We start from the raw sequence: 13,003 nt of genomic DNA, 5'->3' as shown, positions 1-13,003 counted from the left end.
CTGCTTCCTTTTTTGAGAATGAAAGTAGTTACTATTAACAATTGCACTAGTACAACACATGTAAGCCAAGTCTATACTGGCTTGCAAGAACCAATTTTGAAATTTTCAAGAATTCAGCAAACTGGCTATTAAGCCCGTCAGTGGCTTGAAATTGACTATGGTGGGTGTATTTATATCACGGAAATCTGCAAACACAACAAATCTGTTCTTGTTATTGTTTTGTATTGTTCTTCTGGAGAGCTGGTTTATCAGCACATCTATGAAAATAATACATCTATCATACAAATATATAAGTATTAATATAAAATGATAATATGGTGAATGTAATTAAGCTAACTTAGGCAAGCAATTAAGGTGATGCTATATTCTTCATATTTTTACCCACTTTATAAAAGACAGTTTCATTTCTCTAAAAAAAATTCCCTATAGTCAGGCTAGAACTTCAAGGGAAAAAAATCTGTATTCTGAAGAATTAGGTCTGCATTTACATATGCTGTCATCAGCAAACAACACAGTTGTAGAACTGTGAAAATTGCAGACCTTTACAACCTGGCCTTTGATTAATGACTTAATTAAAGTAGGATTAATATAAATCTTTTGGCAAGAAAGAATGCTAGTGAAAGTAGAAAATATTCTACTTTTTCTGCTAAAATAAATTATTCTGCTAAAATAAATACCCTTTTAGCAATTATTGTAAGAGGCATTGATAACAGGATGATAGAGTCAAACACTTGAAGAACTCCTGGAGGAAAGGCTGATGTTTGCGAGCTATGCAAAGAGAAACAAGAAGCAAAGAAATAAAATATGAATGACCACTACTAAGCCAATGTATAATATAACATACTTTTAATAAAGACCCTTAGCAAAAATTTCTCTCAGGTCTTGGTAGCAGGCAAAGCTGACTTTCCATCATTAATTGTTTCTAACTTTATGCACACTATGAATCTTGTAACTAATCCTGTTTGTTTTCCTTTTTTGATCTGATGTCTGGGAGATTAGAGCTATATTTGTAGCCTAAATATTTAATGTATGGAACCATGAGGGCATAAGTGTGAATGCTAACCCAAGTCCCAGGTTTTCTCTTCTCTATCTTTATTTTCCTTTTGTCTAATTCTTTTACCTTTATTTCTTCTTTTGTGGTGTATGCATTTTTGTAAATCACCCTAAGACCTTTTTATTCTGAAATGGGGTCTAAATAAATAGCACAGGCATGAGATGGGCACAGCAGCTAGTTCTGTAAACCACAGTTGCAGTGCTGGTTTCAAGGGACTATTGTGCCCATTATTTCAGCTTCTGCTAAAAAAGGCCCTAGGTTACTGATATCCAAACTAATTTTGTAGTTATGAAAATTAAATAAAAAAGGTTGGGATGTGATCAATGTAATATGGTAACAAAGGAATTACTAGAGGCCAAGATTTATCCTTCAAGCCCCCCTGTAGTTACTAACATTGGAAAATGACTGGTTAATGACATGCTGGTAGCTTAGGCAAATTATGTCTTCCTTGATGTCAAGGATAATGATTCTTTGGGTAAACTTTTCTCCCAGTAACAGGAATATGATGGTAACCTAATGATGCAGTATAGATGCTTATTTTCAGCCTATACTATTACTCCACAATCTAAGTTATAGTTATGATAGTTCAACTATACATGTTAGTGTAAATAAGGCTTTACATATTAATTTTAACAGTCATATGGTATGTGTGATTTACTTTTAAAAGGCAAACATTTGTTCCATCAGAATATATACCTTTAGGCTACTTATTTAGCCATCATCCCTCAGAAAGACCCCAAAATGTCTTAATATTATGTGAATGAGTGCTTGTACCTCTGGAGAAAAGCTGTGGCATCTAATATTGATGTTAATTCAACGGGATAAATAAAATACAACATGTAAGAGTCCATAAAATCAATATGTTGATATTGATATACTGTTTTATTTCTATGAATTTAAGTGTTTTTGTACCTAAACTAATTTAAATATAAGTATGTATTGATTTATATCATTTATATACACTTCAGCTAGCTAAAATGCCCCCTTTTCTTCTCATTGGACTATAACTGATATTTTTACAAGGTTAGAAAATTCAGAATCCTTTATAGAAGGTGGCAAGGTAAAGAAATTTGATGGGGAATAGGAAACAAAGGGGATACATACAGAGTTACAGATATTGATATTTTAAAATCAGCTTTTGTCAATAGGCTTATTTGTGTAAATAATGCTGCTGGGATTAGAGAGAAATAATAGGTAAACATGGCCTAGATTTTGAAATAAACCTAGCCTGTTTCACAACAAATCCAAAAGAGCCAGTGTTAATTCAGCAATTACTCTACATTAAAGGCATATTTAGGGTAAGTACTTAAATTGAAATGTGACATATTTTAGGACAGACTTCTAAGTATTTCTTTGCATTCACAGACATGAAGCCGCTGAAGTCTTCAGTGTAGCCCAGACTTTGTGTGGTGCTCTTTTTAACAGTGTTCACTTTTTAAAGTTTTAAACTATTCAATAGGCCAATTCAAAAGACAAAAAAAGGCCGGGTGCGGTGGCTCATGCCTGTAATCCCAGCACTTTGGGAGGCCGAGGTTGGCGGATCACGAGGTCAGGAGATCGAGACCATCCTGGCTAACACGGTGAAACCCCGTCTCTACTAAAAATACTAAAAATTAGCCGGGCGTGGTGGCGGGCGCCTGTAGTCCCAGCTACTCGGGAGGCTGAGGCAGGAGAATGGCGTGAACCCAGGAGGCGGAGCTTGCAGTGAGCCGAGATCGCGCCACTGCACTCCAGCCTGGGCGACAGAGCGAGACTCCGTCTCAAAAAAAAAAAAAAAAAAAAAGAAAAAGAAAAATACTGCAGTTTTATTTTACTTCTCTTTAAAAACATATACATGTATTAGCATGGGGAAGATATTGTATTTTCTTATAACTTAAAATATCTACTATGTAAGGTAGGTAAATAAAATTTACACTGGCATTTAGCCGGACAATACTAGAATCTGGCTAAATCTGTGGAGAAGAACATGAAAGCAATTTTGTAATCTTTAATTCTGTACATATACCTTTATAGCAATCACAATATGTTCAGATTAAATATCTGATTTTAGCTCTTAATTGAAGTGGATGTTATTATTACCATTTTACAATTTTTACTATAGGGATAAATTATAAAATGATGTGCCAAAGGTTACATGGTGATAGGGCTAGAATTCATTCATTCTATTTAATGCAATATTTTTCTCAGCAGCTGTTGTTTATGCAAATAGTCATGCTGGGCACTGGAAATACATGGTATACAAAATTCTAACAGTTGTAGAGAAAAAAGGCAATAGACCAAGAATTCTGTCTATGTCCAAGTTGGCTGTTTTAGAAAATTTATTTCTCTCATTCCTGATTATTTGAGATAAAATAATTGAAATTATTATATCATCAACTGCATTAGAAACTCAGGAAGCTGCATGTGACCAGAGAAATAGGAGCATATTTTAACAGATAAAAAGAGAGACAGAGAGAGGGTGGGTGTTGGGGGTAGAGAGAGATAAATTATGAGTCTCTGAAACGTCAGACTCAACCATGTTAAAATATGTAACTTCATGTTGACTCTGCTCTTTGCCACATTTATGCTGCCATTTAGCATTTCTATAAACATAATAAACTGATCATATGTGAAAACCTTAATGTTTATGTAATTACAGTTTTTTATATATAAATGAATAGGTGGTATGTTAGGAAACAGTTTCCATTTGTCTTAGAACTTTGTGGCATGAGTACATGATTGAAATGAGAAAAGAATGGGTGGAAGTTTTAAAATACACTTCTTTCCTCCACATTGTTCTAAGATAAGAGGTTGCAGAGCAGGCTTTTATTATCAGGCTGAAATACTCAACATGTAAATGTGAAAATAGTTACTGATTTTTATCCGCACCTGACAGAGTAATGAGAAATCATCTTTTCAAATGAAAATTTATTTTTGAAACATTGTGTGGTGAATAACAATGCATTTTAACTTAAAACTTCTAATTCAGATTCTTATACAGTAACATAATATTTGTTAAGGAAGAACAGGTATTTGGATAAAGAAGAAATTGGGAAAACAGTGAAGGTGTTGATAGATTTTTCAAACTATAGAAAATGTTTGAATCTTCCATACATGTGCTTAACTGACCATAAATTTAAAGTAGATTGCAATGAAAAAAATACCAGTCTATAACTAAAGATTCTTACAATAAAGATCAAAGTTAACTATTGAAAACCAGTAAAAAAATTAGAACAAAAATTTCACATACCATTTGGGAATAGAAAGAAACTATCTATAAAATGTGTAAGTCCTCAATATTATTTTGAACCTATCCTTCAGCCTTATCGCTGTGTAATTTGCAGGCACCAATAGGCATCCACCCTGAGAATAGATTATTAGCACTTTTTGCCTATTTTACTAATTAAATTCAAGTGGTATATAAATCCCACTTAAGGTATAAAGTGCAGAAGGTGAAGCAGAGAAAGAGAAAAATCAAAGCTCATGAAATAAAAGACAGAAAATGTCTTCCCTCGAGAGTCAATATTCAATTACTTCTGGCTCTATGATATAAAAGTGTTTTTAAATAATATTTTAATAGTAACTACTGAATCACCTTTGGAACAACCACTTAAGTAAATAATACTCTTTAACATCCCTGTGAACAATGTGATAAAATAACATGAATGACATATCACATATAAAATTCAAGGCAAACTTTCTTCTGTGTTTTAAAAAGATGGTTTTGGCCAACCTACGGTTGCGATTCTATGACAACTCTCAGAGTCTGTAATTAATGAGAAAGACAAATTGAGAGAGGGAGATTAACACCTGTGATTCGATGGTCATTAAGTCACAAATGTCCTATGTCACTCTGACCATATTTTCTCATTCTTCCTCTGCTTTCCCTTAATGCCCACGAGACCTTCTAAAATCAACGGGTTGCAATATTAGTCATTACATCATTCTGTTCTCACCTTGATTAGCTAAGACCTGCTGTTTCTTCTGCCTGATTGAAGCTAGTGCTGATTGAGAACAACAAGAAAACCTTCCTACACCTTCCTAGGAAAAATAACAACCAATTTCTTTATAAATATTTACACTGAAACATAATTTATATGAAGTATTCTTAAGATTAAACATACCTGGGTATTTCCTCTGGGTTCCACAGTTTTAATCCTGAGTCAGGGATTTATAGACTAGTGAAAGTTCTATTAAAGTAACTATTTAATTGATCCAGATTTATTTAGTTAGTAATAATTTTGATGCTCTACGTTACCCAAAAATATACTGACCAAATATTTGGTTTGGTTGCTTTGTGTAAATTCTGCTTCTCTTTATACTATCTCCATTAAGTAACAGATTGACCTCATGATTGTTTTTACTGAAATGATCAAGTTTAAATTACTGAAATGTGTCTGCTAAGTGGCTTGTAAAATTTTGCATATTTTCTCATAAAAAATGTAGTTTAAAATACAGTGACATCTCATATGTCAGGCCACTAGACTTCTGCCAACATCAGATTTCCAAATCTACTGGTAACCAAAGAAAGCGTCTAAGAGTCACAAAACATTTGGTTGAATCCGTGTACCTAATTCCCATCTTAAGCTTCATGATTTGTCAACAATAAGAAAACAAACAAAAAACACAAACTTTCCCATCAGGATACTAGAAGCTATAAACTGAAAGAAAAAAATGTGAGAAAGGCACAACAACAGAATAAGTTAAATGTCACAGCCAGAAATCAAAGGACAAAAACACAGCCATGAAGCTGTATATAGAGAGAATATCAAGGGATGCTGACTGAGATGATCTGGAGGTATCAAGATAATATTAAATTATATTCGATGACCTCTGATTGAATTAGTAGGGAAATATATGCTTAATCTAATTCTTATACAAAGTATCCTATACTAAAACCATTGCTTTGGTGCCTGAAGGAATAAGCCCTGGACTTCATTGCTTCCAAAATTTAATATGCATATAAACCACCTTAGGATCTTTTGAAAATGTGGATGCTTGTTTGGCAGGCCAGGAGGTGTGGTCATGATTCTACGTTTCTAATCTAGCTAATGCCACTAGGTTTTTTTTTTTTTTTTGGCAAGGGTATGGAATGTATTAATTTTCAATAAAATAAGGTAGATGAGATGTTACTGTATTTGATCTCAAATATTTTCTTGGAAATCTGAAGTAAAAACATACTACTCTTACAAGTCGGCAAGTTTATGTTAATGCAATTCATTCACTTTGGAAATGAGGAAATAGCATAATAATAAACAATTTTTAAGATGTGAAACATGTAAGAGGGGAATAAATAATAGTGCATTATTCAATCCTTCAACCATATATTAAGCATGCATGAGGAAATTTCATTAAAACCTGAACTTGGTCAATACTGTGCAAAATTTGAAGTGAGCTACATCTATATCATACTAAGTAATATTCAATAGAATTCTGAATTCTCTTAATCTATATTGTTTCATTCTTTTTACATCATCTGGAAAATAAGCAACACACAAGGCAAGTTTTTTAAAGGATATTCTGTTTTCATTTCTATTTATGATGAAACACTGTGCTTTGTTCAATGGTAAAAAATCCAGACTATGTTCTTTGATTTTAAAAAATGCCGAGGCAATGATTTCCTGGTTCTGGATTTTAGGCACATAAATATGTGCATTAAAATATTCTGTAAATAAACTGAAAATGGAAGAAGTTAAACACAACATTTGAAGTTATGAATTCATAGCCTTTATAAGCTTTATATATTATATACATTTCAACCCTGCCAAATTCCTTTACTCTGATATGCTGGGTTTACAAACTATTAAAGTCTAGTGACATTAATGTGAGACTTCCCTAACCTCACCATGTCTTCCATTATGAAATTGTTGTTCTAGATGCATTATTGCTTACTCGAACCTTTCTCACTTCCCTAAAAGCTTTTGCTAAGGGTGAGATTTCCATGTTGCTCCAAACAATTATTTAACCTCAAGTGATTAAACTAAAAAGTATCTACCATATTTGATATGAGATGGCGGGACCAGAGAATATTGTAAATAATATTGATAAAAAGACATACGACTTCAAGTGGTTGCCTAAAGGGTCAAGATATAAATGTATTTATGGTAAAATGTGAAAACCTTTATACTGGACAATAAAGAAAACAAGCTCATGATTTAAAATAATTATTTACAGGTGATTCCCTCATTTACTTTACTTTGCAATTCTAGCTTTCATTTTAAAAATTAGGGCAGTATAGACAGTAGCTGTATAAACTCATTGCCTGTAAATATCCTCTTACTTCTTTTTTGCCCTTTTGGCTATGGAAAATAAAATTACATGTACTAAAAATGTTTTGTGGAGCTAGAAATAAAGCGTAATCATCTATGTTAATCAATAAAATATAAATGATTACTTAGTACTTATTTCTTGTTTATTAAAATGAACAAAAATTCAAGACCCAACAAAACAGCTAAATGTTTAAACGATAGGTTATTTAGTGAAAGTATGTCCAAAAGGATTTTCTGGGAAAAACGATTAATTGATAACAATGTGAGTGCAAATCTGTCTCTTTTAAAATTTTAAAGCATATTGTTCAACGTTTTAGCTTGTGTGCATGATATAAATTCCATACATTGTTTTCTCAGTGACAATAAAAAGCACAGTTTATTAATTAAAAAGGTAAGTAAAAATTAAAATATCTTTTAAAAAATTGGTTACAGTTTTGTCATTGGTATATGGAGGTTGTTCCAGGGGCCCATCCAAAGCTCTTCATCATCAGACTGTGTGTGGTCACTATGAAATTCCAAAGCCTCCTTGATGTTCTTACTGTCAATCATGGACTCCTGTTCAACTGTGCTTTTCAGCCTGTTCCTTAGTGGCTTCACCGCTGTATTGTCAGTCCCCACAGGGCAAGGGGCAAATGTAACCAGAGTTGGTCTTGCATTCATTTTTTCAGTAGAAAATGGCCCCTTTGATAATGTGTTCAGAGGTACATTCTCCTCATGTGTCACTGCCAACTTGTCTAGTTTCTTAAAGTGCCTTCCCAATCGAACAGGGGAAGCAACTTTTAAGTTGTCCGTGAGGCAGGCACGGCGGGTTCTCACCACAGAACCATTCTGTGCAATATATATATTGCCGTTGATATTACTGTGGATACTAGGATGGTGAAGACGGTTTCTCTGACATTCAGGAGCACTGTCTTCTCCAGTTGAGCTGGTTTCATACTCTCGATCAACAACTAACTTGATCATTCTTTTTCTTGCCCACTGACAAAATAAACAAAAATATGTGGGTCACTATCAAATAAATTAAAAAGGCAATGATTACATTGCCTGTGAAATCCAAAACAATGACATTTAGAAAGCTATCAAAGGTAAATCACTCAAGAGAGATAGAAGGAAGCCAGTCTTTATTAACATACATTTCTTTTCATCAATCCTTTATTGGCTTTAGATCTTATTAATGTTTGAAAAATGTACTGTTGAGTTGGAAAGCAGACATTTCAGGAAACACATGTATTCTTTTAGATCAAATTATTACTGATCCACATGGAAAAAAATTATTACTTTTATTTAAGGAGCTGATCCACTATTTGACAGCTGCTCTACTATTCAGGAAAATTAAATTGAAAGGAATGAACAGCTTTAGTGTATTCTGTTCATATTAACGCTTCTATTCCCAATATTTAAACAATATTTGTAAACCACATCATTCTAATTTTTAATGTATTCTCTAGTTAGCGAAAACTTTTGTATAATTTAATGCATTTTGTATAATTTAAGCATTTATTTACTTGACTTTACTTATTTACTTGATGTATAATTTAATGCATTTATTTACTTGACATATCCTGGTTTTCTGGGTTGTCCCATTTAGATATAGTAACTTAAAAGGAAATATCTTCTCAGCCTGCATCATTTACCTAGTAATACACAAAACTGAAAGCTAATTATACTAAACTTTCCTTTTGTAAGCAACTGGACATTTTCACAAATTCATTTGACTTTTACCAATCAACAAACATTAAAAATAGCAAGAAGCAAGGGTTAAGCAATACTGTGTTTTTCTCAAAATAGTATCGCATTTTTGGAATATGTGAACTATCAACACATTGCATGCATTCTGATTTTCAGAACTATATTTCAAAATTATAGTTTATTTACCTAGAAAAAATTTTATGCCGTTACATCTATTTTTAAATCCACTGTAGCTAATAATAACAGAAAATAAGCTGTAATAACTTTTAATTGAAAAATGTTATTTCATTGAATTCCTAATATTTGAAGTTGCAGATACAAACTTAGTTGAACATGTTCATGATAGTTTTTATAATACCTTTGCCAGTTGAAACGTACATATATGCAAAAGTAGACAAAGATATAATTTGTTGAAGGTTGTCTTAGTATTTATTTTGAAAGATGATATAAAAACATATATATAGTGTGTGTGTATATATATATATATATATATGCCATCCATTCCAATAGACAGTGTCACTGATAATACATAATGCCACATTGCATTAACAAAAATCCTACCAGTAAATATTAAATATTGATTAGCTGATTGCATGTGTTCTGATTTACTAATATAGGAAGGATTAGTCAGTTTTACTCTAATACAGTCTAATATACAAATGGATTTGGACAACATATATATTCACTTTTCTGGCATGCTTCTGATCATAAGTCATATCAAAATCATGATCAATTTCCTCCCTTTCAAGTGTCACTTTGGAGAACACACAGAAGGCACTGCACACGAGAGCACTCATCACAGCAAAACTTCCACCTACTATGATCTCTTTTAAAGTGCTGTGTTGTAACCTTCAGAGTTTGCTCCTGGTGACTTCTTTTGGTTTGCATTCTTGCTTCTGTCATACGCTGGTACCTGATAGCCCCATGGACCTCCAGACTGACTTTCACTACTACTGCTACTACTACCTGATTCTGATTCCTCCTCACTTTCCACACCTCCTTCCAACGAAGCTGATCCTGCACTGCCCTCTTCAGGGATATCTTGAGCTTCAGGGTCTGTACTTTCTTCCACAGGGGCTGGTCCACTTTCTTCTTCTTCTGAGTGTTCTTCTTCTTCCATCTTAGGTTCTTTTTGTTCTTCTTGTGGCTCCTCTTTCCTACCCTTGACTTCCTTGACCTCCTCAACCATGGGCCGCCTTCTTGCAAGCACAATGTTTTTCCTTGCTTTTTCTCCTTCTGACTCTGTGGATTCCGATTCTTCTGATTCAGGGGTAGAACTCTCCTCCTCCTCAGAGGGTGTCTCTGACTCAGATTCCTCTTCTGTAGTCTCAGACTCACTGAACTCAGACTCTTCTTCACTGTATTCAGTATAGTCGCTGGAGGATTCCTCCCCTGATTCTACAGTGCTTTCTGTTGCTTCCTCTTGGTCCAGAGTGAGTTTCAAATAATCTTTATCTTCTTCCTCAAGGCGTCTCTGCCACTCTTCACCCTCAAGGTCAACGATTCCTCTTTTATCAGCTAATCCTCTAACTTTCTTAAAAATCATGGGGAATATTCTGGCTCTCTTCCATGTTGTGTATGTAGGCTCAGCTGCTGGTGGTTTTTCGACAGTTACAACCACTTCTTCCTCCTCACTAGGCTGTCTAATTTCAACCTTTGGTTTTTTAATTTTCTTAATTTTCTTTGGCTCTTCCTGAAAATTGTGAAAATGCAATTGAAGTGTCAGCTTGGAGATAGCTATGGTATGACCTTGTCCCACGTAAGCCACGCAGGAATGAATCTGTGGGTGATAGCTTCATGCATGTTATATAACTGGCTTAAGAAAACAATCACAAACATTTCTACTGCATATAGACAGAAGGTGATTAAGAGAAAGTAAATTATTTTATTTTAGCTTGTACTTTACAATACCCAAATATATTAATTTCCTTCTTGTTACTCAAAGTTTATTTTGCATCTTAGATCAAATAAAAAAGAAAGAATTATTGTCTCTTCCTTCTTCTGTCACTAGACTTAGGTTAATAGCTTTCTGTATTCCCTTGAACTAAATTTTCAAGAATTTTCAATAATCACGAAAATATGACGAGTTATCTCATTTTATGAGAAATCTATTTTATGAAATTTTGCACATGTTAAAGCCACAGTGACATTTATTTCTTGTTAGTGTTGTTTTTGTATAAATTTGCCAAGTAAACAGTGAAGACAAAGTATAAGAATTTTATAGAAATGAGTCATGCTAATTTAAACATAAATTACATTATTCCTTGAAAATTATTAGTGGAAATAATTTACTTTTCTCTGATAATTGAAAGGTGGAGACTATATTTTTTCATGACTTTTAGTTTTGCTAGATAATTTGGGAGCATAAGTAACCTTTGTATTGCAGAACTTTAAAATATATTTGCTTATAATATCTTTATGGAGCAAGATTTAGAATTTTAGAAAACATAATTTTCATTGTGCCCTTTCCAAATGTTTAACACTTTTAGAAGGAAATAAATTAAATGATCAAGAATTAATTTTCCTCCAAAGACAAGGCAATGAAACGGTCAGCACTGTGAAATTTCTATGGGAAATACGTACTAAATGAAATGAATTTCTAAAAGTTGAAATGTTCTACAGCCGCTAGTCACGTAGGGTTAAACAATATTTTTCTTGGAATATTATCTTACATAATAAAATTACAGTAATTACCTCTTCCTCCTCATATTCTTCCTCAGCTTCACCAACCACCTCACCATATTCCTCCTGTCCAGCTGGTGGTAACAATCGACGGCGACTCCCATATTGAGGCATTTCATACCTGTAATATAAACTTACATCTTTAAACAGTTTGTCATGTGATTTCTGTAGAATCTACCACGAGTGATCTGTTTCCTTCTTTTTCTTCCACCATTCAATCGACAGATATTTACACAGCACCTATCAGGCTCCTTGTAAACGAGTTACAAAACTATAGAGTAAGAACTGCTACCTGATGACCAGTGATTTTTGCCATAATGGTACCCTGGAATAACAATAAAGAGAGTTGAGTTATTTCAGATACTCGTTTCTGAAGAAACTAGAATGAGAAAAAAGCCATATTGTGTCTTAACTAGCTGAAGAATCCAGAACACAGAATAGATACTTTGGAAAAGTGTAATGGCTCATTCACAACATTAAATCTGTATGTTGGTAGCAAAAAGTTGCTTCAAACATGGTCTGTAATGGTTTTCACAATTTTCTTCAGTATTTTTTTTGAAAGTGGTTAATTTATATGTGTACAAGTGACTTTTGAGACACTTATCAGTGGATTCTAAGGTGTGTTTTCTGCTTCCTAACTGCTCTTGGGCAAAACTTCTTTAAACTGATTAGATAAAACATTAACATCTCATATGAAAGAAATGGTGAATTTAGGAATTGAGCAAATATGTTTCACATCTATTTCCCATATAAATAATTGTGAATAACTTTACCGCATTTCTAGAATTGCAATCGATATCAATGTAAAATATCAATATGGAACTCAATACAGAAAAATGGCTAAAACTTGGTTAAAACTAAAGCTAGATATACTATTCATTTTCAAATATTATACTAGTGAGATCGACATGACATTAAAAACAAATTCTAGTAATAATAATCATTTGATAATTTCCTATTAATAAAATATTAAAACAAGAATCTGAATTTAAAAAATCTGAAGATGTACCCATGCTCATAACTGTAATAATCTTGTCCATATTCCTGGCCAGGATCAATTCCAGACTCCATGGATAATTCCTATTGTTCAAAAAGAAAAATTGCATTTGAAAACAAATTCTTATCACGTTTCAGGTCAAAGTCAGATTTCTACACCTAGAATTCGATGATTCTCAAAACATTCCTGCCAAAATAACTTTAAATACAAGTGTCAGTTAAAGCAATTAAAATGACTCTATTTAAAAGTGTTAGTCAAATCTATTCATTTTTTTCTGGCTGTAACCATTTGATACAAAATAAGGTTATATAATTTGACCTGAAGAGGAAAAAG

At 33.1% G+C, this 13,003-nt stretch overlaps 1 protein-coding gene across 1 annotated transcript in view; it reads right to left on the bottom strand.

Annotated features, from left to right (window-relative positions):
• Window positions 1-9,687: 9,687 nt before the first annotated feature.
• PCDH15 (protocadherin related 15) overlaps window positions 9,688-13,003 on the bottom strand; it is a 1,796,064-nt gene continuing 1,792,748 nt past the window's right edge. The window contains exons 38-40 of the mRNA XM_055352068.2: window positions 12,683-12,753; window positions 11,686-11,794; window positions 9,688-10,684 (exon numbers count right to left, since the gene is read on the bottom strand). Of these exons, the coding sequence (XP_055208043.2) occupies window positions 9,821-10,684; window positions 11,686-11,794; window positions 12,683-12,753 (1,044 nt within the window). The 3' untranslated portion in view covers window positions 9,688-9,820. The remainder of the gene's footprint in view (window positions 10,685-11,685; window positions 11,795-12,682; window positions 12,754-13,003) is intronic.

The sequence above is a fragment of the Gorilla gorilla genome, chromosome 8, assembly GCF_029281585.2.
Source record: "Gorilla gorilla gorilla isolate KB3781 chromosome 8, NHGRI_mGorGor1-v2.1_pri, whole genome shotgun sequence".
Taxonomy (NCBI): domain Eukaryota; kingdom Metazoa; phylum Chordata; class Mammalia; order Primates; family Hominidae; genus Gorilla; species Gorilla gorilla.
The sequence above is the reverse complement of the archived record's forward strand: the minus strand, read 5'-3'. Positions and strand labels throughout refer to the sequence as shown.